We start from the raw sequence: 27,472 nt of genomic DNA on the forward strand, positions 1-27,472 counted from the left end.
ATGTGTGATCTAAGAAAACAGCATGTTTCCTTTGTATCTAACTTTCTCACAAATCAGTTTACATCTCATTAAGTGCTTCGAAAACTCAACCCAGAAAAGAAAAGAAATTGGATTATATCTGTTTGAACTCGAGCTAAAATCTTGCAGAACCAGCAGTGATTGGGGACCTCAGCTTCCTTCGGTAGCTGTTCTTGGAAGTACTCAAGCATGGCTCTCTTGAGATCTGGTGTCCCTGTGAGCCTTCCCTTCTTTCCAGCTCGCAATGGCTGAAACATAGTAGACGATGCAGAACAGCGAATGCACGAAGCACATGATTCCACCAATAAACAGGAAACGAGGATGAGCAAGCCCACAAGTCGGCCTTGACTCCGAATTAGATATTGCTCCTATAATCAACATCGTCAATCCAACGATGACCACAATCCTGACCAATTTGATGAACATGAGACTCGTGCAAGTTCTTTCAGCTTTCCAGTGTAAGATGAGTGGTTTTGGATAGATACCATGAAAGGAGTAGAGTGGCTGCGGCCATTAGCTTGTTAGGCGAAGACCTCCGGAACCCATCCCCGGAGCACGCACAGGGGCACCCACCGAGCACATTCGCGATGACATGCGACAGCGCGAGGAGCGCAGTTGCTGCCAGCCCCAACTTGTAGGCCTGGTGAACATGCTCCTTGCACTCGAGGAAGACGAGCCTCAGGTGCTTCCCCTGCGACAACAAGACTCGATGCTCAAAGTATGAATGACCAAGTAATTGAATCCCTGGAGTACCTTGCTTTGAGCCTCCTCGGCTTTTATTCCGAGCACACCGGCAACTACATCCATGACAACAATCAGCAGGCAGATGATTGCTCCTTCCATTCTGGCCATGGGCGGCAGGCTCGAGCCCTCAGAGATGAGAAGAATGCAATGACTGATTAGATATGGGATTGCTCATGGTGAAAAGTAAAGAGAACTTAGCTGTGTAAAGATGCTTTCTTTCTCTGCCATGGTTCAACCTTTGCTTTGCTGTCTTTGGATTCGTTTCCATGGGGCATAAGGAAAGCTTGGTATCAACGCTCCCATCAATAAAAGCTAGCGTGCCGCAGACAGCCTTCGAGGATTCGAGCAAATATAGCGGTCACTAAGCTATCTACTGACAGCTACAGCAAAAAGAGCTTTCTGCCCTATTCTACTTAAGAACAAGTTCAACGTTGACGACGGTTTGGTCGTTAATGTCAGACAGCCTTTCGTAAAGATTCTTGTAAGACTAATTATATATTTACAAAAATAATTTTTTTATATATTTTTAAAAATTATATTAAAATTTTTATATTTATAAAAATAAAAATATTTAATTTTATCGATTCTACTATAAAAAAATATCGTAAGATTTATCATTAAACACGTATTGACTTTACCTCACTTTGATTTATCATTAGTAAAATCGACGACGTAAGCAAAAATTATAGAAATCATAATGTAACGTTTAAAATTATACCTAATTACAAAATGTAATATATAATTAACCCATTCGTTTACCTAATTCAGCTCCTCATGATATACTCCGATGGAAAGTTCATTAATTCTTATTCGTTAATGTTTAATAAACGATTGATCGGACGGATATTTTAAAAAAATAAAATATAGTTCGACTTTGATTTCAAATTCAGTAAAATCAAAACTATCTAACTTGCATTATCAAACACAACCCAGTTTTGATGTCATATGATACAACAATAGTTTTGAGATCGGATCACACTTGAGAGAACGAGTCAAACGATGTAGCAACTCTTAAAGAGGAGTACTGCTCAAGCATTAGATCGGCTGTGCTCGCAGTGGCCTAAATGTGGCCGATTACGCTAAGGGCTGCATGCACGAAGCAGAAGATTCCACCATAGTACAGGACCTGATGTTTAGTGAACCCACAGGTAACTTTGGAACTTGCATTAGACATCGCTCCGGCGACCAGCAATCCGACTCCGATGATGAATGCGATCCTAATCAAGTTGATCAACATGAGGATTGGGTGAAAAATTCTTTCAAAGTGGAAAATAATAATGAAAATACATATAGAATTAGGATAAATCTAACATTTTATTATGATTCATAAAGTTAGATACATATGGTGAAAGACAAAAAAATAAAATAAAAATCGAGTCATTTTCTCGAAAGTAGAGTATTTTTTTTACTCGATACTCCATTTTATTTATTACTATTATTTTTTTTTGTCAATAGTAAACTGTTATAATGTTTTTTTAATAACGTTGCAATGTTTTTATTGAGATACTAAATTTTTTTATTATAATTGACATTATATTATGTTTTCTCGGTTGTCATTACTCATAAACCGTCATGATACTATATTTCTAAGCTTATAGTTGGTTTGATTAAGGTTAAACGTTCATTCGAATTATTTATAATGTTTTCAAGTAGATTTTATAGTGTTTTCACTATCATATGAGGAAGAAGACAATGATGAGATAGAGGAATGCATTGGCTATGAACAACAAGAATTAATGATAGAGAAATGAACCTAGAAAACCTCTGACATATAATTAGCATTTATAGAATAAACAAACTTTATTTTTCAAGTTTTTAATATATTTGAATTCCTTATCTTACAAGAATATTGGATCTGAAATTCAACTCAACTCCATTATTTTTCATTATGGCGAGTATTTTTCGCTTCTTCCTCATGTTTTTTTTCATGTTCATTTGTTCAAGTCGTTTTGCCTTATTGAACAAGATTATTCTTTTTTACAAACATAAGTGATGAAGGCGAAATTTGATTCGATAAAGTTTTTACTATCTAAGCTAAGCTAGCAAACACCTTCTTTGTCGTAGAGTGAAATTAGTGTTATTTCTTCCATCAAAGATTTTGATAGTAAATTATAAAAATAGTAAATGTAAATTGTTTGATAATCTTTACCTAAATCTATGGAGAAAAACCATAAAATTATTCATCATGTCAAAATAAATAACAAAGTTTGTTTTGGGTTTAATCTCCACTCAAGCACAAATCTTTTTTGTATATTTTTTTATATAAATATTTAAAATATTATTTCATCTTAGTAGACTCAAAATGATTTATCAAGTCCTTCTAACAAGATTTAGGGATATACTAACTATTCATAGATTCTTAATTTATATGTTTCTTTTATTTTTTTTACAAAATTCTTTTCATACTTCGAATTTATTAGCCATAAGAAATTTCTTCTATATATCCACTATAGTCATTAACAATTTATATTTAAGTGATGTTATCTCTAAAATTATTATAAATACCAATTTGAATTATCAAATAGTTTCTAGTATATTTTGATTTCATTTAACTCATTTACAGTGTTCTCAAGTAGGTTTTACAATACTTTTATTATGATAGCCAAAAAATTATAACAAGCCAAAAAACTCTTAAGGGATAATTTAGATTTTTTTTAAATTAAAAGTATTATTTAGAAAAAAAATCAAAAGAAGATACAAATTGAAAGATATCCAAAATATGAGTATTTTTAAAGTAGATCACAAAAAAATTATAATCATTGTATTTATTTCAAAGAAACAAAATTCAAGTGTCTATAAATATCAAAAATAACTTTAAAATTATGTTAAGAATTATAATAGTTCAAAAAAATTCTAAACAAAAAATATTAAAACAAATCTGAGTTTATATTCTCTACTTATCTTTCCTTTTTGTTATTCATGTCCATCATCTTTCTTAGAAATTTTCAGAACATTCACTTTGGACTAAACAGTATAATTGCATCATAAGAAGGTTGGATTTAAATACCATGAAATGATTAGAGCAGCTTTAGACAATCCTCGCTGACAACACGAAGACCTATATGAGCAGAAACATGGGTGTATATGGGCGAGGGCATGAGCCAAAACGAGGAGTGCAGTTGCTGCGAGACCCAGTAAGTAAGCCTTATGAACAGGCTTCTTGCACTCCACGAATATGATTCTTACGTGCTTCGCCTGTGATAATAATACTCAATGTTACTCGAGCATACATGTCTAGAAACATGATCAAGTATTTGAAGTACTCTTGAGTTGATCTCAAGCAACATCGTTACCTTGCTTTGAGCGTCCTCGGCTTGCATTCCGAGTATACCAGCACCTACATCCAGGGCAATGATCAACAAGCATATGATTATTCCTTGCCATCTTGACGACATGACGACGGGCTGAAGAATACAAGTGAGGAGGTGAGGAGGTGAAGAGAAGATGAGAAATGCAATGATAGTTAGGGTTAATTATAGATAATTCTTTATAATTAGTTATCTTTAGTATCTTGGTTCCTATACTATCAAATATTATATTGAGATTTCTATAGCAGTGTAGAAAATAAAATATTTAACCTCATTGCTTCAATAAAATCCTTCATTTTTAATTTTATGAAATTATTTTTTTAACCCTGTATAGGGATCTCAATGTCTCATTTTTATAAATATAAAGAATTCAATATAACTTTTGAAAGCGTAAAGACTAGGATCGTAAAGATAGCGGGATAATATATAATTAATCCGTTTATCCTTTTTAATAAAATAAAAAAAATACTTATATTGTATTGTTTAAATTATTATTAATATTATTAGTTTTCTTCCATATATGGATTTTCTCTTGACGTGCGAAATATATTAATGCGAGACCATTGTTCCAAAAACCTGATACCCTAATTTTTCTCTATAACTATATTGTACTAAAAATCAAACAATTTAATTTAGCAATCATGTCGAGTGGATATCTTTGAAAAATCTCAAAATCATACAAATAACCTCTATAATGAAAATTTTACAATGAAATTTCATATAGAATGAATATTCATAAAATAACTCAAGTTAGTTAGCTCTTCATGAAATTTATGTATGAAATAAAAACTCATGAATGGATAGAAACTATTTCATGATAACAATTCATATGCAGTAAATATATCATGAATCAGTCTCAAATAATAAAGCTTAGACATGCAAAACCATAAGTTGACATTCATATATAACATAGACAAAAGTTGAACATCCAACAGCGAGTGAAACTTACCGTTGGATGTGGAGAAATGTGGAGAAACTTAATCGTCTCCTACAGACGATGACCTCTGTCTACAACTCTCTTGTAATCAAATCCTTCTCGACAAATAATAAGAAGCAAATGGAGGTGTTTGTTGTTCAGATTAATATAGAGGATGAGGGAGAATCATAATTAATGTGAGGAGATTTATTCCATATTAGTTTTTTTCTTAAATAGAAATATATTACGTTATTTTTTACTATAATATTTAAAAATAAAAAAAATAATGACTTATGAGATATGTTCCATATCAATACATGAAAAAAAAGAAGAAGTAAATAATGATTGATGAGATGAGTTCTATATTTAGATTTTTACGCAAGAGAAAAATTACATAGGTTATCGAGTAGTAGATTCATCGCACACTTAGGATCCTCCTTATGGAAATATCTTTCCGCATTAGTACGTGTAAACATAAAGAATTTTCCAACAATTATTCTTTTAATTCAAATCTCTTAATTGATCTAATATTACTATATTTCATAATCAATCCGAACTTGAAACATGCCTAGTTAGCTTGAAATCCAATGCACGCGATGATGTGACATCATAGATACATGCGCTTCAAATCCAAAAAAGAAATATGTTTCACCAATGTCTTAGCTTACGACTTATAAAAGGAGAGTAATAAAATGAGAGCATATGTAGTTGTATACTCATCAAACTCTTTAAACTAGACTCGTTCCTTTGAGTTATCTATTGACTTGAACATTTGAGGGGTTATCCTATACACATAATCAATATAGTTTTATAAGATCACTCGACTCAGAAGGAATATGTTATCACGAGAGGGAAGCAATTAGTTTAGCCATTGTAAAAGGGAATTCTAGTATCAAATATATATCATTTAGAAAACAGATGAGGTTATGTCAACTTAGCGACACTAAAATAGATCGAGTATTATTGTCCAAAAAAATAAAAAAAGAATATTAGTGACCTAGGACAACTAACACTCAATCTTTTTTGTAATAGAGGAAGGGAACTAAGTGAGGAAGGAAAATTTTACTAAGGTGAAGGATAAATGAGAAAATGCACTCTAAGGTGCAAATTCTTATGATAAAGATCTCACACCTTCATATGTCTTACATGTGAATTACATGTGAATGATAAAATTATACTATTCAAAAACGAAATGTACACGCACACTTTTATAATGTGAGAAAAGAACTATTCATTTCATTGTTCTATATTCTCTGTACTTTATTACAATATTCTTCTCATGTACAAGAAAAGAGAAAAAAAAACATAAATAAGAAAGAAGTAACTATTTCAAATCAAATTTTATTTCCTTTTTATAGAAGATAACATTTTGAATTGGACCTGAAAATAATATTTTCTTTTAATGGCAACCTTCCATCTTTATAAAGATAAATATTCACAATATCTTTAATCAAGTTTTATAATTTATAATGACAATCATACCTTATCATATTTGCTTCTTTTTCTTTTATTCCTTGAGCAATCTAGGAAACTAGATTAAAATTATTCTGTATGTTGTCATTTGACAACTTATGATATATGTGAATTAACCTCTAAGCTAATTAAATTTATTCAAACAAAAAAAAATAAATATAACCTATTATGTATTGTACGCTTTCGTTGCATATGAAGTCGTATTAAGTTTTTATATAATTGAAGTATGAATCAACCTTAATGATATAAAATTTTAATTAAACCAAAATATCTCATATCAAATCTGATGTAAGATAACTTATAGTGAATTTTTTTTATAGATGAAAAAAAAATAACAAAGAGATAATAAGAAAATAAAGTGTTCACTATCCTAAGCCCTTTTAATTGAACTAAATTAATTTTAATTTAATAAATATCAATCTAATTGAATTCACTATCCTAAGCTCTTTCAATCAAACTAAATCAATTTTACTTTAAAAACTATCAATCCAATTGAGTTTACCATCCTAAGCCTTTAATTGGTTCAAACAAATTAATCAAACTAACCCAAAAACCTAATTTTACAAATAATATTAGTTTAATTTCACAATTATTATCGCATTGCCTAATTAGACCAAGATTCTAATTTGGTTTAATTGAATTATATCGATTTATTTGATAAATATATATTTTTAAAATTTATTTAAAATTATAAACCGATTAATTGAATCAAATTAATTAGTTTTGAATCGATTCGATTAGATAGATTCCAATCATTCCGGTTCAGACTAACTTCTTTAATCATATCAAACAAAAAAAAAATTCGTTTGCCTTTTAACGATTCGGTTCGAACTGGTTTGAACACTTTAGTACCAAGAAATACAAAATTATTAAGCTAGACATTATTTTTCGACATAGATAAATATTTTTCTCCAAATATACTTTGAGAGTAAACAATATGATCCGATTTGACACGATTTGACAAACAAACAACAATCAAGTTCATGTTGTTTAGTTGGCGGTTGGCCACGTAGGCCTATCCAGTCAATACGATTTGATGCCGATTTGATGCCACGTAGGCCTAACCAGTCAAACAAACAAAGTTAATACGATTTGATGCCGATTTGATGCCACGTAGGCCTATCCAGACAGACAAACAAACAAACAACAATCAACAAACACGATTTGATGCCACGTAGGCCTATCCAGTCAATACGATAATAATATGATATCACTTAAAGTGTGTCCAATTAATATGACATCCAAAATGCATGATTCTCTATCGATAACTTAGCTTAGGAGGGTGTCTAGCGGCCTCTCTACGTATACACTCGCTTGTAACTCTTCTAACTATACTCGATATCTTGAGCTTTCTGTCAGACTCAAGCATCAAATGGGGGTTTTCTGAGCTTACTCCAACATAGTTCTACAGAATACTGCTGCCAAGGAGTGAGATGCGGCTGAGCATAAGCTCCGGCATCTCAAAGGGGTATCAGCTTTCAAACATGATAACATTCGGAAAATGTACAAAGTCGAATCAACTTCGTCATGTTGATGATTATTCATGACACTAACATGACCTTTCATGGTAGCCGCTAATTCCCACTTCCTCTCTTTCAGATGGCATCCCGGAATCAAGCATCATAGATAGCCACCTCTGTCTGCCGGTCGTGTGCTACCACCAAAGAGCTCAAAGTCACCCAACCAAATGAGAAAGTGTACGTGAAAGCCTGCAGATTTGTCTCAGAATCTAACCTCTGCATTTGGTGCATGTGAAAGTTATGGTGGATAAGCATGGCACAGAAAGAAGCAGCAGCTTTCCCTGAAGCAATTCAGGAGGAATCTGACCTCTGCTTTCCTAAGAGGCAGCTTAATCTCTTATAAAAGGAGAGACAACGTCGTCATCTCCCCTAAACACAGATTCGCAAATGCCAGCGCGAAGGGTGATAGAGATCGGACCAGCCGATCAGAACTCTCATAAATGGAGAGTCCCTTTCACTGAAGACGCCTTCCATTCTTTCATCGTCCACGGCGGGGTTGCTGCGCGAAATGTCTTCGGTGAAGGATCACTCTTCAGCCCGCTACTGTTCGGGAAGTTCTTTGATCCGGCTGATGCCTTCCCTCTATGGGAGTTTGAATCGGACGCATTGCTCTCGGGACTTCGGCACGCCTCCAAGAGCACTGTTGACTGGTCCGCAACGAATGCAGACTACCTGCTGAAAGCGGAGTTACCAGGTATTCTTCTCTCCTTGTTCATCTGTACATGTATGATGATAACCTTCTCCAAAAACTTCTCTACTTGAAGATTGACAGAGGCCAAACCAAGCATTCAGATGCCTCCGATCCGTCTAAATGTTCATGAATCTGATTAAGCATTACAATATCTTAAGAGCCTCATGTTTTTTTCAGTTGGTGCAAGAAAATGTGATGTGGATGTATGCAACCTGAAGGAAATGGTGGTCGAGATCAGTGGGCAGTGGAGAGGGCGAGAAACTGATCCAAAGGACTGGAAAAATGGCCGCTGGTGGGAGTATGGATTTGCTAGGCGTCTCGAGCTGCCCGAAGATGCAAACTGGACAAAGATGGAAGCTTACATCACTGATGATATCTTTCTTGAGATAAGAATTCCAAAGAATAGTTCAGACATCGACCTGCAGCAAATGCAGGCTGTGTAAGCCAAGGAATCAGAATCTGTATGAACAGCATCAGTTCCGACAAAAACAGAGAAGAAGACATGATATCAGAATCAGAAAAGGTGCAAAAGTTAGATATAAGATTAGATGCTTTCCTTCCTCTTGGATACAAGGCATGATGCTTGTGATAAATTTAGACAACAAGCATAAAGTAAAAGTAAGTTATTCTCTATTTTCCATGTAGCACAATTTTGATTTATCACATAAATATGAAGTATGTCTAAAGCTTTGGACACAGATTTATAGATATCTTCAACATGAGCTCTGTCAAGTTTCATTCAGACAGTCTCATCAGCATGATGTTTATAGGGAAGCTGAATCAAAGGTGATCAGATAAGAAGGCTCTGAGTTTTTCAAGGACCACACTGTAATCAACTGGATGGAAGGATACAAACAATGTAAAGGAGTACCTTAAAATAGAAAAAATTATATACAAAATCATCAATTCAAACCGGAAATGATTTCGGTTCAGGAACCACCGATTTAATAACCGTAACCGAACCGCGCAGGTCGGGTTCCAGTCTAGTTTGAAATCGATGAATCGTCGGACCAGTTCAATTTTCGAATGGAACTATGATCTACTTCGAAGTTAAGAATGTTTGAAGGCAGTCAAAATTCTCATCAATAACTGCTGCCTCATCTGATTTGGTCTTACTGCAGTTTTCATCATTTGGAATCTCAATTTTCTCTAAGTTACACCCATCAGTGGTTTATAAAAAGGATTATAGCACAACCACATTCTTACCCTCTAGCCTATCTTTGCAAGAACATCATCGAGGAGAGATTTGGTTGTTGCATAGTACTTTTCAGCTTGTGGGGTGCTCTTGATCTTTGCAGCATGATCAAGCTGTCGACAGATTGAAGTGAGGACAATTTAGATAGGACTTAATATCGTGAATTGACATGATCATGAAAGCTGAAGCACTAACCTCATCAATTGCAGCAAACAGCTTTCCAGTGAGTTCCTTAAGTGTCTTCTTCTCCTCCTTTGGTTTAGCGGAGATGATGGTATTGAGGTCGAAACGGAGGTATCCTGCCTTGAGGCGGAGGTCATTCATAACATACAGCCATTCCTTCTTATCAATCAGCTGCTTCACATTTAGAATGTCCTTGGCTGACTCCTTCGCCCTCGCTGCAGCTTCCGACGGAGGTAGTGGTTGCAGATAGAATCTCTGGTTCAGTGGAAGCTGAAGATCTCTTGGCTGATCGGAATTTAAGGTCCCAGCTATCGGCAGTAGAAAGTAAATGCAACAAGCAATTTTAGTTCTACTCTTTCGGAAGAGATTTAAGATCATAATTTACCATGTATTCATTTAGGATATGTAAGAAGAATCAATATGAAGACATAGCTGTGAAGTAAACACCCAATTCCAGAGTAAGTATTTCAAGGGAACAGTATCCACAGGGGTCCGAATACGGTAATGATGCGAGGAATGGACAGAGAACTTACGGAGGCCGCCGGAGGGCGGGGGAGGCGGGCCGACCTTGATGGATTTGGCATCGGCGAGCACGGCCTTGACGAAGGATCCGCCGGCGAGCCCGGTGGCCACGATACCAAGCACAGCGCGGCGGCTGCTATGGGCGGCGGAGGAATCACCCTCGGTCGCAGCCTGCTGCTGGGCTCGGACGGCAAGCCCGGGCCGGGCGACGGCCACGCGGTTGGAGCGGGGAACGGCGAGCCTGCTTGAGCCGCCGAGCTGAAGGCTCCCTTCGAGCAATGCCTGGGACAAGCCGCGTAAGCCTGCCATGGAAGCCATCGCTTGTGCCGTCTCTCTCTATCTCTTTCTCGAGTTGGAGAGGGGGCGTCGCGTTTATCTTATCTCGTCGTCCAGGCTTTGGATAAGTTCTTAGCCAGTAGTTGATTGACACGTGCGCCACTCGTCGTATTGTCTCTTCTTGCGCTGGATTTGGTGGCTGTAGGGAGAGGCTAATTATATATTATTCTTAATAATTAATTATATTTAGTGTCTCTATATTTTTATATATTTTTTTTAAATTATATTAAATTTTTATATTTATGAAAGTAAAATATTGAGTTTCAGATTAAAAAGATAGATTAATTATCAAGAGGAATTTATTGGAGTAACGAGATTAAATATTTAAATTTGATAAATATAGAGATCTTAATTTAATTTTTAAAAATATAAGAATCGAAATATTAAGGATAATTAATTATATGAGATAGTATGTAATTAACTCTTGGAAGGTTTGCATGTAAATTTTACAGATATATTTTATTTCCTTTTAATTAATTAATTATAATTAGTTAATGTTACAGCAACTCATCTATCTAGTGGAACTGCAATTAAGTGCATACATGATCAAATTGATAGGATCAATTGATCTCCTCCTCTATTGAATCCTCTTATATTCTTGCCATAAGTAGGCTTATTTCCAGACTTTTCCTTTCCTTCCATAAAATTCTTATCGATAGATTAATTAATATATCAATTTTATCAAGTTAAATAATTGATTATAATATTTATTTAAGTTAAATGTTAATAGACTCATCTAATCTTCAAAAGTCAATTCAAGTTATCTTGTGATATATATGAACATGAAAAAGACTTTTTATTTATTTTATCTTCATTTTATGAAATTTTATTATGTGATCAAGCTAATTATAGATTATCTATTGTAATTAGTTATCCTTAGCATCTCAATTCTTATATTATGAAAAATTATATTAAGATTATTATATTTATAAAAGTAAATTATTTAATCATATTTCATCTCATGTTGTCATTCTATCGAAGAAAATATCGCACGTATGCTCGTGCAGAGAATAATACTAAAATAAGGTTAAAAAGATAATTTCATAGTGCTATCTTATCATCCAAAAGAAAAAAAAAATCAAGAGTGAGAAGAGATTTGTTGGAAAACGAAGTGAGGTAGAGTTATTCAATTTTTTCACATTTTCTCTTCGTGTTTTCAAAGATTTTGTTGGAAAGTAAAGTATTTGATAAAAAGAATCTCTCTCTTGTGATCTTGCTTCCTCTACATTCATCGACTTCTACAGAATTGTTAGTTTTTCGATCATTGCTTTCACAGAAATTACAGAAGGAGAATTAACATCCATGAGAATAGTACTATAAAATTATTTTTTTTTAACTCTGTTTTAATATTATTTTTTGTATGTAATAGTGCATGCGGAATTTTTGAAAATATAAAAATCGAAACACTATGGCTAGCTAACTACATGGGCTAATTACATGACATACTTTTCCTTCATAAATAATAAATAAAGCTGGGTGTTAAAAATACAAGAGTGCAGAAGAACAGAAAAGGAAGTGAACAGAGACCTATACACGTTCACAAGACTAGTGTCCGATCAAGCTCGTTTTAGAAGCCTTTTCCAATTCAAGATTTTGATCTTGAACATTTTATTTCATGAATCATTTTTTTCCCAAAGTTATGTCAGGACATAATCATCCAAGACTGCAGCACATGAACCTGAAATTTAAGCCTTAAGTCTTACAGAAACAAAACTTAAAACACACATCTTCTTATTTCTATCTGGGATCCATTTCAGAGATGGAAACTTCATTTGTGGATTCTTTTGCTGAACTTGTCATGCTTCTTTTACTGTTCTCTCTCCCATGCAAACTGTTTTCTGTGTGCCTTCCGTGAACACCAGAATCACCGACTGTGATACTGTGAGTGACAAAAGCAGGTGCTGAAGGAGTAGGAAGACCAACAGAGTAGCTATTAAGCATAAGAGTTATGGATGCCATGCTGGGTCTTTGTGCAGGGTCTTCTTGGACACACAGCAACCCTATATGCATGCATCTCAACACTTCCTGAGGTTGACATTGATCGACCACACTTTGGTCAACCGCCTGCAATGCATCCCGTTGATTCCAATGCCTCCAGACCTTTTCGATTGACATGAAAAGAAGGACATGAAGTTACAGGACTCGATCAAATCAAATGCTTATTGGAGGAAGATCGATGCTTACATAGCTTAGAAGGTCGATGGAATTCCCAGATCCTTGGTAGCCACTGTTCTTTCGACCAGTCAAGATCTCCAGAATTAGCACACCGTAGCTGTAAACATCTGAATTAGTCGAGAAGCGCCCCCGCAGAGCATACTCTGGTGCCATATATCCACTTCCATCAACAAATGGAACAAGCATTAGATGAGATGAAATGTTAGAGTTTGCAGTTGATGAATGACAAGGAAGAAAACTCAAGATTTTGCTTACTATGTTCCGGCAATTCTGCTAGTGTTCCTCTGTGTCTCATCCACATCAAAAAGCTTGGCGAGACCGAAGTCAGAAATCTTGGGGTTCATATCCCCATCCAACAAGATATTGCTGGCTTTTAGGTCCCGGTGAACGATCTTGAGCCTTGAATCTTCGTGGAGATAAAGAAGTCCTCGCCCGATTCCCTCGATGATCTTATACCTCCTTGCCCAGTCCAATTGCACTCTCCTCACAGGATCTGCTCCATTCAGCTTAAATGACTCAGGTTACTGAAATGTGAAGCAGTAGTGCCATGGAACAATGCTCATGTTTTAACATAATTCAAATATTTCAGCTAGACTGCACTGCAATATCATCATAAGAAGGTGTCTAGGATTTGGTTCAGATATGAAGCAATACAGCTTCTGATGTATTGTAGCACCATTAGGTGATGCATAATGGAGATGGATGCAAGTGGTGAAGCATACCAAATAAGACGTTGTCAAGACTTGTATTAGGAAGGTACTCATAGACAAGTAATTTCTCCTCCTCTTGTAAGCAACAACCCAACAATCTCACAAGGTTTCTGTGCTGAAGTTTTGCCAACAAAACCACCTCATTCTTCAGCTCAACAAGCCCTTGCACTGAGGTTCTTGAAAGCCTCTTCACAGCTATTTGCACTCCATCCTCTAGTGTTCCCTGTGGTGCAGGAACCATATGGATTACAGGTTACACAGAGAAGAATTCTTCAGTCTTTGAGGGCTTACCCTATAAACTGGTCCAAATCCTCCTTCTCCTAGCTTGTTTGCATCAGAAAAGTTGTCTGTGGCAGACCTGATCACCTTCAGATCTAGTAACAGCGATTCTGCACTCTTGATCTCTTGTTGATCTCCATTGTCTGCTCAATAAAATTGTCACAGTAAGCACCTGCAAAGTTCATAAAAAAGCATGCTAATTCTGCTGCCTCACCAAATGCTCGTTTGTGCGGCTGCATCCTTCTTGGCATTGCTGGTTTCCTTCCGCGACAGTACATAAAAATGGCAAGGAGGAACAACAGTGCTGCAGCAACAGGGATGACAACAAGTAGAACTGTTTTCACAGAATTGTCACTTTTTCCTACACAGAAATTGATAGAGTATCAATGGAATCGTCCGTTCCAAGAAATGAAATCAGTGTAAGGTAACATAATGCAGAGGCTGGGAGATTTTTATTAGGTAAACCTCCTTTTAGAAGTCATAAAAGCAGAGAGAGGTCAGAAGTTTCCTTATGATCTAACGGGGACGTACACATATTGCGTCAATTCCCTGATAGACTTAAGGGGAATAATTGAGACTGGAAGGTCTATCAAGAACATGGAACTTCTATAATGGGGAAGAGAAGAAGACGCAGCGGATGGTCAGATATAGTTTCAGCGACATTGACCAGCAGCTGACGGGATTTCCTCGGACCAGTCAAACACGGCTGGCGTTTGGACTGAAGGGATCGTCGTTCTTATCTAACGCACTGCTGTCATGTCGAAGAAGGTCGATTTAATTATATGATACTTTTAGTGTCATTATGTGAAGCATTTTGTCCTCTTTCTGGAAAAAGATGGAGCATTCTGCCTCTCTCGAGTACTGTAATAAATTCTACGTTGCGTAACGATCATGTCGATTCTATTAAAAGAATGTTTATATGTTTATGTCTGTTCTTACCTCCACTGGCATCATTTGGCACGGTATCGCTGGGCGTCTTGCTGTTCGGAGACGGTGGAACAGACGGCGGCAGTGGAGCCTCCACGGCGGAGAGGTTGTAGAAAGGATACGACTCGAAGCGAAGGTAACAACTCTGGACGTACACCTTCCCTCCCTGCTTCCAACTGCAACAGTTGGGAATGAAGTTCACCATGTCCTGGAGACACCGGTAGCAGTCGTCCGCCGACAGGTCCCTCGAGCACTGCACCAACCCGTACAGCTTATTGAAGCTGGTGACGTTGGCCGATCCAGCCGCGAACAGTTTGGGCGAGCTACTTGCTTTCTTGGTGAGACCGTCCATGAGATTCCCCAGCGTGGTGTCGAACTGCTGCTGGTTCGAGACGTTCTGGCTGTTCCACGCCCAGTACCTGAAGGAGGTGTCCGCCGTGGAGAAGAACGTCCGGTTGGAGTAGCGAAGCAGGCAGTCGTCGTAGCATGTGGTGGATGTCATGCCGTTGGGGCACGACTGGATGATGTCTTGGACGGCGGCGTCGAGGCAGGTCTGGCACACGGAGGAGGAGACGTCACCGCGGCATAACGCGAGGCCGTGGACTTGGTCCGAGGACCGACCTTCCGTGTCGTTGGAGTAGCCGGTGGCGGCGGTGGAGGAGGAGAGGGAGGCGAGGAGGAGGTTGAGGTTGTACTGGAAGGTGCTGTTGGTGGTGTAGTTGGCATCATGAGGACAGTAGCTCCAAAGCTTGTCCGAGCTGGTTCCGTAACAACGGAGCATGAGAACAAGGGAGAAGAAGAGGAGGACATGGTAGGAACGAGGCATATCTGCGTTCCTTCGTTGCGGATGGTGATCGGGGAGGAAGACGATCAGAGCAAGCTTTAAGCACAATGTATTCGATGTTTGACCTGGTCAGTCAACCTATCGATTGCCAAAAGCACATGGAGCCCGCGTAGGAGACACGTCGCCATAACTTTTTTCCAAGGCGACCATAAGTCAACGGTGACTCGTCCTGTTTTGTAGAAGTGGGGACGACAATTTAATAACGCCAAAAATAATAGTAATCCTAATATGGAAAGTTATATTTTTTATCTTATTATTTGATTAGGATTTAATAGTCTGGTGGTGGTGCATTTGGCTTACTTGGCTTACTTTTGAATGTTTGAAGTCTTATGATAAGTTCACACCTAAAATAGAAGGCTAATTATATTATTCATGTCGTTAATTACTTTTATTATTTTAATTTTTATACTTTAAAAAGTTATACTAACATCTTATAATTAAGAAAGTGAAACATCTAGGTTCATTTATCGTAACGTCGTTGATTTAATCAACGAAAATATAAAAATAAAAAGAAAAAAATTAACACTTCAATTGATGGTAGCAGACAATGTCGGTGCTAGTTTAAAACGACACCGCTAAGGGCCACAGATGGTTGTCGTAGATGAGGATAGCGGTGACAAGAGATGATAGTCACTTTGCATCTTCATCAGCATCGATGTAGTTGTCGAATGACCCTTTCACCGCTTTATATCTATATTAGTATCAACACAATTGTCGAGTGATAAAAGGGTCACTTGACATCGCCGACACAAATGCAAAGCACCGCCTCTCGATAATTATATCGGCATCGACGCAAATGTAGAGTAGCCATTTCACCGTCCGTCACCACTGACATTGCCCGCCACCATTAATTGAAATGTTAAAATTATATTTTTACCTTTTGTTTCGTATTTATAGGAAAACTGATAACATTAGGGTAAATGGATCAAGATGTTCAATTTTTATAATTATAAAGATGTAAATATAATTTTTAAAATATAAGAATCGAAATATTAAATGTAACTAACTACACGAGGTAATTTGTAATATGTAATTAACCCTAAAATAGATGATGATATATTTAACTTGCACATGATTAATAGTCTAATCGTGATACATCTAACTTACATAATGGTGATGCACATGACTTACCCAAGTTAAGGGTTTGAAATTTTATGGTACAAATTTATACCTAAAATAATAACTTGATGATGATATATTTGATTTGCTGTTAGCACTGCATAGTTCATGAATACACGTATATCCACCCAAAAGACAAGCAAATAATCTCAATTCAACTTGGCTAAGAACGTTTACAAGTCTCACACACAAGGTATTAATTTTAGGCACCAATACACCCGCCGCCCATGGTGGTGCCACCTTCAGCGTTCCGGAGAGCTTTTGAAAGTTCTCATGGACTCAACTCATATCAGAATCTACCCCTGATAGATTTCTGAAACCAGAAAGATATGGACATGAATTAGATGAACACTATTCTTCTCATGGAAAAAAGTACTTGGTCAAAGACTTCCCTTGACAACCACCACCTACAGGATTATAAATAGAGGAACTACATTAGCAGCGGATAAGCATCAATTGGTTGCAATATAGGAGAGAAACCATGGAGATGTTAACTGGGTAGCCTCAGTCCATCGTCCGGTCTTTCCATTCTATTATTCAGCTCTCTGCCACTGCTTTAGACTTCGGGCCAGAATTCGCGAGCAACAAAACCCCAGAAGAATTTGTGGCAGTCATCAACAGAATCCTACAGCTCAAGACGCTTCGTTGTACTTTTGCTCGCTTGGCTTATTTCTTCCCGACATCAATAATTGGATAGCATTTTCGATCGCCAAGGGAGTAGAAGCACTTGAGATGGACTTTTGCATGGGCTTTTGATCTGGCACCTAATCAAAATCAGCAATGGAGCTCGGTTTTTCACCTGATTTGCTTAGGTTCACTTATGGATTAAAATAAATTTTTTAAAATTATAACATAATATTTAATGAGATAATCAGATCTTATAATTTTATTAAGAATAAAGATAAGCATTGTGTGTATAGGAAGATAATTGAGAGTATTGTCACCTTCTTAGTATTATATATTGATAATATCATAATAATTGAAAATGATATATGAATGCTCTCTACAATAAAGACTTAGTTATCTAGAAACTTTTTCATAAAGGAGTTAAGGGAAGCATCATACATATTTAGGATTTAGATCTATAGAGATAGATCAAGTACATAGACATCATTATCAAAAGATTTTGTATGAAAAATTCTAAGACATGTCTCGTAGCAATGAGATATGGGATATTACTTTCTAGGAGTATATCCCAAAAAATTCTTGAAGAAAACATAGACATGAATAGTATACCCTATGCCTCAGTTGGGTCTATCATGTATGTTATGCTATATATCAGACTTGATATAGTGCATGCTCTGAGTATCATGAGCAAATATTAGGCAAATCTAGGCTTGGAGTATTAGAAAGTAATAAAGTGTATCCTTCAATATTTGAAAATGACTAAAGATATTTTACTAGTATATGAAGGAAGTAGCCTCAAGGTCGAGGGCTACACAGACTCGAGCTTATGATGTCGATGATAACAAGTCTAATTTAGGGTATGTATTCACTTTAAATAGAGGAGTAGTATGCTAGAAGAATTCAAAGCAAGATATTATTATTGATTCAACTATAGAGGTGGAGTACATTACTACAGTAGAGATAGTAAAGAAGGGAGTTTGGATGAAAAAGTTCATTACAGATATAGGAGTCGTGATGGGCAGTGAGGAGCCGATTCCTTTGTATTGCGATAACTATGGGATGATTGCTCAAATGAGAGAACTTGGGTCTCATCATAAGTGTTCTAAGGAGGTTCCAACTTATTACAAAAATCGTGGCCCGAGGAGATGTAGTAGTAGAAAGAGTTTCATCCGAAGATAATATCGTAGATTCACTAACAAAACCATTGTCTCATATTGACTTTAAGCATCACAAGCATCTGATGGAGATTAAACACATAGGTGATTGACTTTAGGTTAAGTGAGAGATTGCTAGTCATAGGTGCCTTACAAGCCAATTACGTGAGTGATGACACATGTGATATAGCATGCACTCTTTTTTGCTTATTGTTATTATGATATTTTCTCACTTTATATTGCTTGATGTATAAATATATTATGATGTCCATGGATCTGTACAATGGGAATCAGATTGTGATAAGATCATAATGAGAATGATTCTCCTTTAAAAATAGACCTTAAATAATCATGATCATAGGTTATTCGAGAAGGACATCGAGATAATCGGACATACTAGTATACTGTATATCCGTCCATATAATGGAGGCGGTTGGTCTCATAACTGCTCGTGTGGGGACATTAGGGCTATGTGTAGGTGCTCATTTGAGAATGATTTCATTGATTGTTCCGCTTACGGAATGCTGGATGGTCGATAATATCTCATTATAAGATAATAATTCTATCATCTTAGTGGTGTACTTGGTCCTTAGACTTGAGACATTAAGGATGTTTTGTATGAGTACTCTATTATTTGATACCGTACTTATAGGTTTGGAAGTTTCAAATCTAGTATAGTCGATCATCGGGAGTGGTAACCAACCTTACGAGGGCTATTGAGTGTCGATAGAGGATCATCCACTCTTAATATCATGAGAAAAATATTTTATATGTTCTTGCTTAAACAAATCCTTGGCTAAGGTCATTCAGACTAAGAGAGAAAAGGTTTTTCGGGAGAATTCAATTAGAGTAAGACTCGAGAAGAAATCATGTGGACCTAACAACACTATACCCGGTGTATGGTCTCTAGGATATTAGACGGATAAGGGACTATAGGTACACGATAACTAAGGATAAATATGTCCAAAGGATAGTATTCCCTTGTATTGTTTGAGGACTATAGCGTAGTGGCCTAGTACGTCCGTAGTTAATGAGTCGAGTGAATTATTATGGAGCTAATAATTCATTGAGTCAGAAGGAGTTTTGATAGGTATGACTCATGGCCAATTTGATACTGAGCTTAGAGGGTCACACACATATGATAGGTATTATGACGAGTAAAGGTTCAGATATGAGATATCCGTCGGAGCTCCTATCTTATTGGATATCCATTAAACCCATGAATTATTGGATCCTATAGATGAGATCCAATAAGAACTAAAAAGAGATTATTTGGTAGATACCCACTAATATAAGAGGTTTGAGTAATTGGATAGAGATTCAATACCTAATAGGGCATGATTTATTAGGGATAAGTTGACAAGGGACCTTTATAAATAGGAGGGAACTAAAGGGTCATAGGCTAGCTTCTTGGCTGCCACCTCCTATTCTCCTCTCCCCTTCTCTTTCTCAGCCAGCAAGGGCATGTTGAGATTTGGGTAGCGATTTGAGGAGCATCTTTGCAACCCTTGCCGTGTAGATCACTGCTAGAGAGGATGATGCTTGACCTCATTCATCCTCTCCCATAGATCTATAGAAATTCAGAGATATACGATCTCCCTAGATAATATAACTATCTTATATGTGGTTTTTAGTTTTGTTGGTTTTTATGCACTAATCTTCGTACGACGAGGAACACCTTTTGGAAAACATATGATTTTTGTTTCATATTCTTCCGCCGTGCATGTGTTGTTGCCCCTAGATTTCCCTACATGTGCTTCATGCATGAGTAGAATATTAGATTGACGCATAAGTATGTAGCTCCAACATTATCATAATATATTGGAGGAGCAAGAGTGGAATTGATGTTAAGTTCCTTGAGTAGATTTGTGACCCAATTGAGTTCTGCAACAGTGGTGACAAAGATGCCTGATATAGAAGTGTAAGACTAGTTTCAACTATATATCGATGTTTATGTTCAGTAGTAATGACAAACATATGTAGGCTACAGATCTCCATCGAAATACTTTGATTAGAGGAAGGAGTAATAGTTAGTGATAGAAGCAAGGGCTATGATCATTTAGGAGGAGAATCAACTGCTCGTTATCACTAAGGATATATCATTGGACAATGAGGAAGGAAGGATAATTCTTGCTCTAAGGCAATAGATGCTTTGTTACCATGATAAATTGAAATGTAATGACGAAACCCAATTGAATTAATTGAATACAATATCTATTTATATATGTTAGATGAGAGGATTTTCCTCAATCGATTAGCGAGATTTCCTCATATAGTTGCTTATCTGCTATCACTTACGAAGGTCACTTGATGGACTTGGCATTGATGAGAACGACGTTGACAAAGGTTTCACTAGCGAGCCTTATGGCCACGATACCAAGCACAACGCGATGACTGCTATGGGCAGTGAAGGAATCACCCTCGGTCGCAGCCTGCTGCTAGGCTCAAACAGCAAGCTCAGGCAAGGCGATGGTCACTTGGTTGTCATGGGGAACGACGAGCCTACTTGAGCCACTGAGCTAAAGAATCCCTTCGAGCAATGCTTGGGATAAGTCGCATAAGCCTACCATGGAAGCCATCGGTTATGTCGTCTCTCTCTATCTCTCTCTCTCTCTCTCTTTGGTTGGAGAGGGGGCATCGTGTTTACCTTGTCTCATCGTCTAGGATTTGGATGAGTTATTAGCTAGTAGTTGATTGACACATGCACTACGCATCGTACGTATGGTCTATTCTTTTACTGGATTTGGTGGCGTGAACTAATTATATGTTATCTTGATAATTAGTTATCATTAGTATCTCAATCTTTTTATTTTTATAAATTCTATTAAAAAAATTATTTATAAAAATAAAATATTAATATCTCTATACAGAATTAAGAAGATAATTTTATAAGATTAAAAATTAAGAGAAATTTATTGAAATAATAGGATTAAATATTTCATAAGATAATTTTATAAGATTAAAAATCAAGAAGGTTTACATACAAATTTTATAGATATGTCTTTTTTCTTTTAATTAATTAATATTATAGCAACTCATCTTTCCGATGGAACTGCAATTAAGTGCATGTAGGATCAATTGATATGATTAATTGATGTCCTCCTATATTGAATCCTCTTATATTCTTGCCATAAGTAGGCTTATTTCCCTATTATGACTTTTCCTTTTCTTCCATAAAATTCTTATCAATGGATTAATTAATGTATCAATTTTATCGTGTTAAATCATTGATTATAATGTTTATTTAAGTTAAAAAATAATACACTCATCTATTATTCATAAGTCAATTTAAGTTATCTTGCACTTGAAATATTACATCTATACTAAAAAAAATTTGTCCATATATTTGTAATATATATGGACATAAAAGGATTATTTTTATTTATTTTATCTTCATTTTATTAAATTTTATTATGTGATCATATGTCGAGCTAATTATATATTATCTCATATAATTAACTATTATTAACATCTCGGTTCTACATTTTCAAAAATTATATTAAGATCTTTATACTTACGAAAGTGAAACATTTAATTCTGTTTCTCCTCACGTCATCACTCTATTGACGAAAATATCGTATGTGCTGTCACGTATAGAAAATGATACTAAAATAGGGTCAAAAAGATAATTTTGTAATACTATTCTTATCGTCTAAAGAAAAATAAAAAAAAAGAGAGAGAGATAGGGGCTTTGTTCGGAAATGAAGTGAGATACTATTATCCAATCATTCCACCTTTTCTCTCTGTATCTTCGGAGGTTTTGTTGGAAAGTGAAACACTCCGTAGAAATGATTTTTCTCTCTTGTGATCCAACATTCTCCTAATCTGTCGACTTTGCTTTTAACTAAGTTACAAAATGAAGAATTAATATCGATAAAAATAACATTACAAAATTACCTTTTAACCCTATTTTAATATTATTTTTTATACATGACAACATGTGTGATATTTCTGTTAATAGAGTCCGCTACACGAGAATAAAAGATATTAAATGTAGCTAACTAAGGGCCTAATATGTAATTAGCGCCCATATGTAACACTTCGTAAATAAAGCTGGCTCTTGAGGATACAAGACTGCATAAGAACACAGAAGGAAGAGAACAGAAACCTACACACGGTCACCAAACTAGTGTCCAATCAAGCTCATTTTAGAAGCCTTTTCCAATCCAAGATTTTGATCTTGAACTTTTTCTTTCATGAATCATATTTTCCGAAAGTTATGTCTGGACAAAATCATCCAAGACTGCAGCACATGAAACTGAAATTTAAGCCTTAAGTCTTACAGAAACAAAACTTAAAACACACATCTTCTTATTACTATCTGGGATCCATTTCAGAGATGGAAACATCATTTTTGGATTCTTTTGCGGAACTTGTGATACTAAGAGTGACAAAAGCAGGTGCTGAAGGAGTAGGAAGACCAACAGAGTAGCTATTAAGCATAAGAGTTATGGATGCCATGCTGGGTCTTTGTGCAGGGTCTTCTTGGACACACAGCAACCCTATATGCATGCATCTCAACACTTCCTGAAGTTGACATTGATCGACCACACTTTGGTCAACCGCCTGCAATGCATCCCCTTGATTCCAATGCCTCCAGACCTTTTCGATTGACATGAAAAGAAGGAGATGAAGTTACAGGACTCGATCAAATCAAACCAAATCAAATGCTTATTCGAGGAAGATCGATGCTTACATAGCCTAGAAGGTCAATGGAATTCCCAGATCCTTGGTAGCCGCTGTTCTTTCGACCAGTCAAGATCTCCAGAATTAGCACACCGTAGCTGTAAACATCTGAATTAGTCGAGAAGCGCCCCCGCAGAGCATACTCTGGTGCCATATATCCACTGCCATCAACAAATGAAACAAGCATTGGATGAGATGAAATGTTAGAGTTTGCAGTTGATGAATGACAAGGAAGAAAACTCAAGATTTTGCATACTATGTTCCGGCAATTCTGCTAGTGTTCCTCTGTGTCTCATCCACATCAAAAAGCTTGGCGAGACCGAAGTCTGAAATCTTGGGGTTCATATCCCCATCCAACAAGATATTGCTGGCTTTTAGGTCCCGGTGAACGATCTTGAGCCTTGAATCTTCGTGGAGATAAAGAAGTCCTCGCCCAATGCCCTCGATGATCTTATACCTCCTTGCCCAGTCCAATTGCACTCTCCTCACAGGATCTGCTCCATTCAGCTTAAATGACTCAGGTTACGGAAATGTGAAGCAGTAGTGCCATGTGACAATAATGCTCATGTTTTAACATAATTCAAATATTTCAGCTTGACTGCAATATCATCATAAGAAGGTGTATAAGATTTGGTTCAGATATGAAACAATTCAGCATCTGATGTATTGTAGCACCATTAGGTGATGCATAATGGTGATGGATGCAAGTGGTGAAGCATACCAAATAAGACATTGTCAAGACTTGTATTAGGAAGGTACTCATAGACAAGTAATTTCTCCTCCTCTTGTAAGCAACAACCCAACAATCTCACAAGGTTTCTGTGCTGAAGTTTTGCCAACAAAACCACCTCATTCTTCAGCTCAACAAGCCCTTGCCCTGAGGTTCTTGAAAGCCTCTTCACAGCTATTTGCACTCCATCCTCTAGTGTTCCCTGTGGTGCAAGAACCATATGGATTACAGGTTACACAAAGATGAATTCTTCAGTCTCGAGGGCTTACCCTATAAACTGGTCCAAATCCTCCTTCTCCTAGCTTGTTTGCATCAGAAAAGTTGTTTGTGGCAGACTTGATCACCTCCAGATCAAGTAACAGAGATTCTGCACTCTTGATCTCTTGTTGGTCTTCATTGTCTGCTCAATAAAATTGTCACAGTAAGCACCTGCAAAGCTCATAAAAAAGCATGCTAATTCTGCTGCCTCACCAAATACTCGTTTGTGCAGCTGCGTCCTCCTTGGCATTGCTGGTTTCCTTCTTCGACAGTACATAAAGATGCCAAGGAGGAACGACGGCGCTGCAGCAACAGGGATGACAGCAAGTAGAACTGTTTTCACAGCAATGTTACTTTTTCCTACACAGAAATTGATAGTGTATCAATGGAACCTTCCGTTCCAATAAATGAAATCAGTGTAAGGTAACATGATGCAGAGCCTAAGAGATTTCTATTAGGTGAACCTCCTTTTGGAAGTCATAAAAGCAGAGAGAGGTCAGAAGTTTACTTCTGATCAAATGGATGATAGAAGATAATTTCCCTAACTATACGAGGAAATCTTTCTATTCTGTTGAGAAAAATCATCTATTCTGTTTAGGGAAATTCTTTCTCCTAATTTGTATAAATAGGAGAGGGAACATATCGAAGCTAAAGCTATTTCATTTCTAGTATCAGAGCAGTGAGAAAAGCGAAGTTTCGCTCTTGCCTTTGGCTAGAAAGACGGTGGACTTTAAGGAGAACGAAGGGCGGACTTGAGAACGAAAGGAACACCTATGCCCTCATAGCAACAGTAGCAGCGATCTAGTAGCAACGATCTGCTCTTGCTCTATTCACAAAGTTTCTTGCTTGTAAACCATTCTTTGTATTGATACAAGATTGGATTGCATTGATCAAAGATTGGTATCCTTATCAGGAGCACCATCTTGCGGGGGCATGATAGAAGATAAAAATTTTCCGAGAAGAAGACGTAGCGGGTAGCGAGATATAGTTTCAGCAGCCGACGGGATTGCCTCTAACCAGTCAAGGCTGGCGCTTGGAACGAAGGGATCGTCGTTCGTATCTAACGTACCGCTGTCATGTCGAAGAAGGTTGATTAAATTATATGATACTTTTAGTGTCAGTATGTGAAGCATTTTGTCCTCTTACTGGAGAAAGATGGAGCATTCTGCCTCTCTCGAGCACTGTAACAAATTCTACGTTGCGTAAAGATCAGGTCGATTCTATTGACAGAATGTTTATATGTTTATGTCTATTCTTACCTCCACTGGCATCATTTGGGACGGTATCGTTGGCCGTCTTGCTGCTCGGAGACGGTGGAACAGACGGCGGCGGTGGAGCATTCACGGCGGAGAAGTTGTAGTAAGGATAAAACTCGAAGCGAAGGTAACAACTCTGGGCGTACACCTTCCCACCCTGCTTCCAACTGCAACACTTGGGAATGAAGGTCACCGTGTCCCGGAGACACCGGTAGCAGTCGTCCGCCGACAGGTCCCTCGAGCACTGCACCAACCCGTACAGCTTATCGAAGCTGGTGACTTTGGCCGATCCAGCCGCGAACAGTTTGGGCGAGCTACTTGCTTTCTCGGTGAGATTGTCCATGAGATTCCCCAGCGTGGTCTCGAACTGCTGCTGGTCCGAGACGTTCTGGCTGTTCCACGCCCAGTACCTGAAGGTGGTGTCCACCGTGGAGAAGAACGTCTGGTTGGAGTAGCGAAGCAGGCAGTCGTCATAGCATATGGTGGATGCCATGCCGTTGGGGCACGACTGGCTGATGTTTTGGACGGCGGCGTTGAGGCAGGTCTGGCACACGGAGGAGGAGACGTCGCCGCGGCATAACGCGAGGCCGTGGACTTGGTCCGAGGATTGACCTTCCGTGTCGTTGGAGTAGCCGGTGGCGGCGGTGGAGGAGGAGAGGGAGGCGAGGAGGAGCTTGAGGTTGGTCTGGAAGATGCTGTTGGTGGTGTCGTTGGCATCATGAGGACAGTAGCTCCAAAGCTTGTCCGAGCTGGTTCCGTAACAACGGAGCATGAGAACAAGGGAGAAGAAGAGGAGGACATGGTAGGAACGAGGCATATCTGCGTTCCTTCGTTGCGGATGGTGATCGGGGAGGAAGACGATCAGAGCAAGCTTTAAGCACAAGGTATTCGATGTTTGACCTGGTCAGTCAACCTATCTATTACCAAAAGCACATGGAGCCCGCGTAGGAGACACGTCGCCATAACTTTTTCCCAAGGAGACCGTAAGTCAACGGTGGCTCGTCCTGTTTTGTAGAAGTAGGGACGACAATTTAATAACGCCAAAATAATAGTACAGTATATCCTGATATGGAAAGTTAAATTTTTATCTTATTATTTGATTCACTTATTTTATATTAGAAGTCGGGATGACAATTTAATAACGCCAGAAATAGTAGCACAAATATTGAAAGTTCAATTTTTTTTAAAGTGCTATTTGATTCGGATTCAGTAGTCTGATGGTGACGCATCTGACAATTTTAAATGTTTGAAGTGTTATGATAAGTTTACACTTAAAATAGAAGATTAATTATAGATTAGTCAGTATAATTAGTTACTTTTAATATCTCAATTATTATATTTAAAAAATTATATTAACATCCTATAATTATGAAAGTTTAATATTTAGATCCATTTATCCCAATATCATAGTATGTGACTATTGTGAATGAAAAAAATGATGACGAAAAATGAGGACCAATATGTATTTATATTGGCACTGATATTGATGCAGAACGATGCCTATCGACAATTATATTGGCATCGACACAAAATGTAGAACGATTGTCGCTACTCTTTTTAACTATGACCCATGATCCTCATCGATATAGTATATCACCACCAATTAAAATATTAAAATTATTTTTATATTTTTTATTTTTATATTTTCAATGATAAAATTAACGATATTAGAATAAATAAATCTAGATATTTTATTTTCATAATAATAGGAATGTCAATATAATTGTTTAAAATATAAGAAACAAAATATTAAAGATAACTAACTATGAAAGATAATCTATAATTAAACTTAAAAATAGAT

The 27,472-nt window shown here is 37.0% G+C and overlaps 5 protein-coding genes across 8 annotated transcripts; 1 reads left to right on the top strand and 4 right to left on the bottom strand.

Moving 5' to 3' along the window:
* Positions 1–5: 5 nt before the first annotated feature.
* On the bottom strand, positions 6–1,033 carry LOC135649454 (protein VASCULATURE COMPLEXITY AND CONNECTIVITY-like). The gene is made up of 3 exons (XM_065167806.1): positions 772–1,033; positions 504–709; positions 6–424 (listed from the first exon to the last, which is right to left on the bottom strand). Exons 1-3 carry the CDS (start codon positions 868–870, stop codon positions 202–204), a joined length of 528 nt encoding a protein of 175 aa, XP_065023878.1. The 5' UTR covers positions 871–1,033; the 3' UTR covers positions 6–201.
* A 6,811-nt stretch (positions 1,034–7,844) lies between these two features.
* LOC103998884 (22.3 kDa class VI heat shock protein-like) lies at positions 7,845–9,368 on the top strand. Its single transcript, XM_009420494.3, has 2 exons — positions 7,845–8,673; positions 8,848–9,368. The coding sequence occupies exons 1-2, from the start codon at positions 8,367–8,369 to the stop codon at positions 9,111–9,113; spliced, it is 573 nt and encodes a 190-aa protein (XP_009418769.2). The 5' UTR covers positions 7,845–8,366; the 3' UTR covers positions 9,114–9,368.
* LOC135649890 (oxygen-evolving enhancer protein 3-1, chloroplastic-like) lies at positions 8,730–10,925 on the bottom strand. Of its 4 annotated transcripts, none has more exons than XR_010501412.1 (5): positions 10,582–10,925; positions 10,061–10,356; positions 9,877–9,978; positions 8,883–9,089; positions 8,730–8,802 (listed from the first exon to the last, which is right to left on the bottom strand). XR_010501412.1 is itself a non-coding variant. In XM_065168827.1 (5 exons), the coding sequence occupies exons 1-3, from the start codon at positions 10,886–10,888 to the stop codon at positions 9,880–9,882; spliced, it is 702 nt and encodes a 233-aa protein (XP_065024899.1). In that variant the 5' UTR covers positions 10,889–10,925; the 3' UTR covers positions 8,786–9,010; positions 9,090–9,129; positions 9,877–9,879. The 4 variants fall into 4 exon arrangements, 3 of the variants coding, with proteins under 3 accessions (XP_065024899.1, XP_065024900.1, XP_065024898.1); XM_065168827.1 differs by adding an exon at positions 9,090–9,129 and having other exon boundaries at positions 8,786–9,010; XM_065168828.1 differs by having other exon boundaries at positions 8,786–9,010.
* A 1,436-nt stretch (positions 10,926–12,361) lies between these two features.
* Positions 12,362–15,940, bottom strand: LOC135649889 (cysteine-rich receptor-like protein kinase 44). The gene is made up of 7 exons (XM_065168825.1): positions 15,010–15,940; positions 14,285–14,431; positions 14,083–14,213; positions 13,804–14,014; positions 13,337–13,574; positions 13,091–13,241; positions 12,362–13,006 (listed from the first exon to the last, which is right to left on the bottom strand). The coding sequence occupies exons 1-7, from the start codon at positions 15,821–15,823 to the stop codon at positions 12,644–12,646; spliced, it is 2,055 nt and encodes a 684-aa protein (XP_065024897.1). The 5' UTR covers positions 15,824–15,940; the 3' UTR covers positions 12,362–12,643.
* Positions 15,941–22,913: 6,973 nt separating this feature from the next.
* LOC135649683 (cysteine-rich receptor-like protein kinase 44) lies at positions 22,914–26,626 on the bottom strand. Its single transcript, XM_065168317.1, has 7 exons — positions 25,675–26,626; positions 24,629–24,775; positions 24,427–24,557; positions 24,149–24,359; positions 23,684–23,921; positions 23,438–23,588; positions 22,914–23,343 (listed from the first exon to the last, which is right to left on the bottom strand). The coding sequence occupies exons 1-7, from the start codon at positions 26,486–26,488 to the stop codon at positions 23,059–23,061; spliced, it is 1,977 nt and encodes a 658-aa protein (XP_065024389.1). The 5' UTR covers positions 26,489–26,626; the 3' UTR covers positions 22,914–23,058.
* Positions 26,627–27,472: the final 846 nt, after the last annotated feature.

Source organism: Musa acuminata, chromosome BXJ3-9, assembly GCF_036884655.1.
Source record: "Musa acuminata AAA Group cultivar baxijiao chromosome BXJ3-9, Cavendish_Baxijiao_AAA, whole genome shotgun sequence".
Classification (NCBI taxonomy): domain Eukaryota; kingdom Viridiplantae; phylum Streptophyta; class Magnoliopsida; order Zingiberales; family Musaceae; genus Musa; species Musa acuminata.

Excerpts from the sequence above, each read along its gene's own strand:
- LOC135649890 (XM_065168828.1), bottom strand. The coding sequence starts at position 10,888 with ATGGCTTCCATGGCAGGCTTACGCGGCTTGTCCCAGGCATTGCTCGAA. Across the intron at positions 10,357-10,581 it reads CCCGCCCTCCGGCGGCCTCC|CTGGGACCTTAAATTCCGAT; the intron begins GTAAGTTCTCTG and ends TACTGCCGATAG. Across the intron at positions 9,979-10,060 it reads TGTTTGCTGCAATTGATGAG|CTTGATCATGCTGCAAAGAT; the intron begins GTTAGTGCTTCA and ends ATCTGTCGACAG.
- LOC135649889 (XM_065168825.1), bottom strand. The coding sequence starts at position 15,823 with ATGCCTCGTTCCTACCATGTCCTCCTCTTCTTCTCCCTTGTTCTCATG. Across the intron at positions 13,575-13,803 it reads TCTTGACAACGTCTTATTTG|ATCCTGTGAGGAGAGTGCAA; the intron begins GTATGCTTCACC and ends TGAATGGAGCAG. Across the intron at positions 13,242-13,336 it reads AGCAGAATTGCCGGAACATA|TGGATATATGGCACCAGAGT; the intron begins GTAAGCAAAATC and ends TGTTGATGGAAG.
- LOC103998884 (XM_009420494.3), top strand. The coding sequence starts at position 8,367 with ATGCCAGCGCGAAGGGTGATAGAGATCGGACCAGCCGATCAGAACTCT. Across the intron at positions 8,674-8,847 it reads GCTGAAAGCGGAGTTACCAG|TTGGTGCAAGAAAATGTGAT; the intron begins GTATTCTTCTCT and ends TGTTTTTTTCAG.
- LOC135649683 (XM_065168317.1), bottom strand. The coding sequence starts at position 26,488 with ATGCCTCGTTCCTACCATGTCCTCCTCTTCTTCTCCCTTGTTCTCATG. Across the intron at positions 24,776-25,674 it reads CCCAAATGATGCCAGTGGAG|GAAAAAGTAACATTGCTGTG; the intron begins GTAAGAATAGAC and ends ATTTCTGTGTAG. Across the intron at positions 23,344-23,437 it reads CCATTGACCTTCTAGGCTAT|GTCTGGAGGCATTGGAATCA; the intron begins GTAAGCATCGAT and ends TCAATCGAAAAG.
- LOC135649454 (XM_065167806.1), bottom strand. The coding sequence starts at position 870 with ATGGCCAGAATGGAAGGAGCAATCATCTGCCTGCTGATTGTTGTCATG. Across the intron at positions 710-771 it reads CCGAGGAGGCTCAAAGCAAG|GGGAAGCACCTGAGGCTCGT; the intron begins GTACTCCAGGGA and ends TTGTTGTCGCAG. Across the intron at positions 425-503 it reads GCCACTCTACTCCTTTCATG|GATTGTGGTCATCGTTGGAT; the intron begins GTATCTATCCAA and ends CAAATTGGTCAG.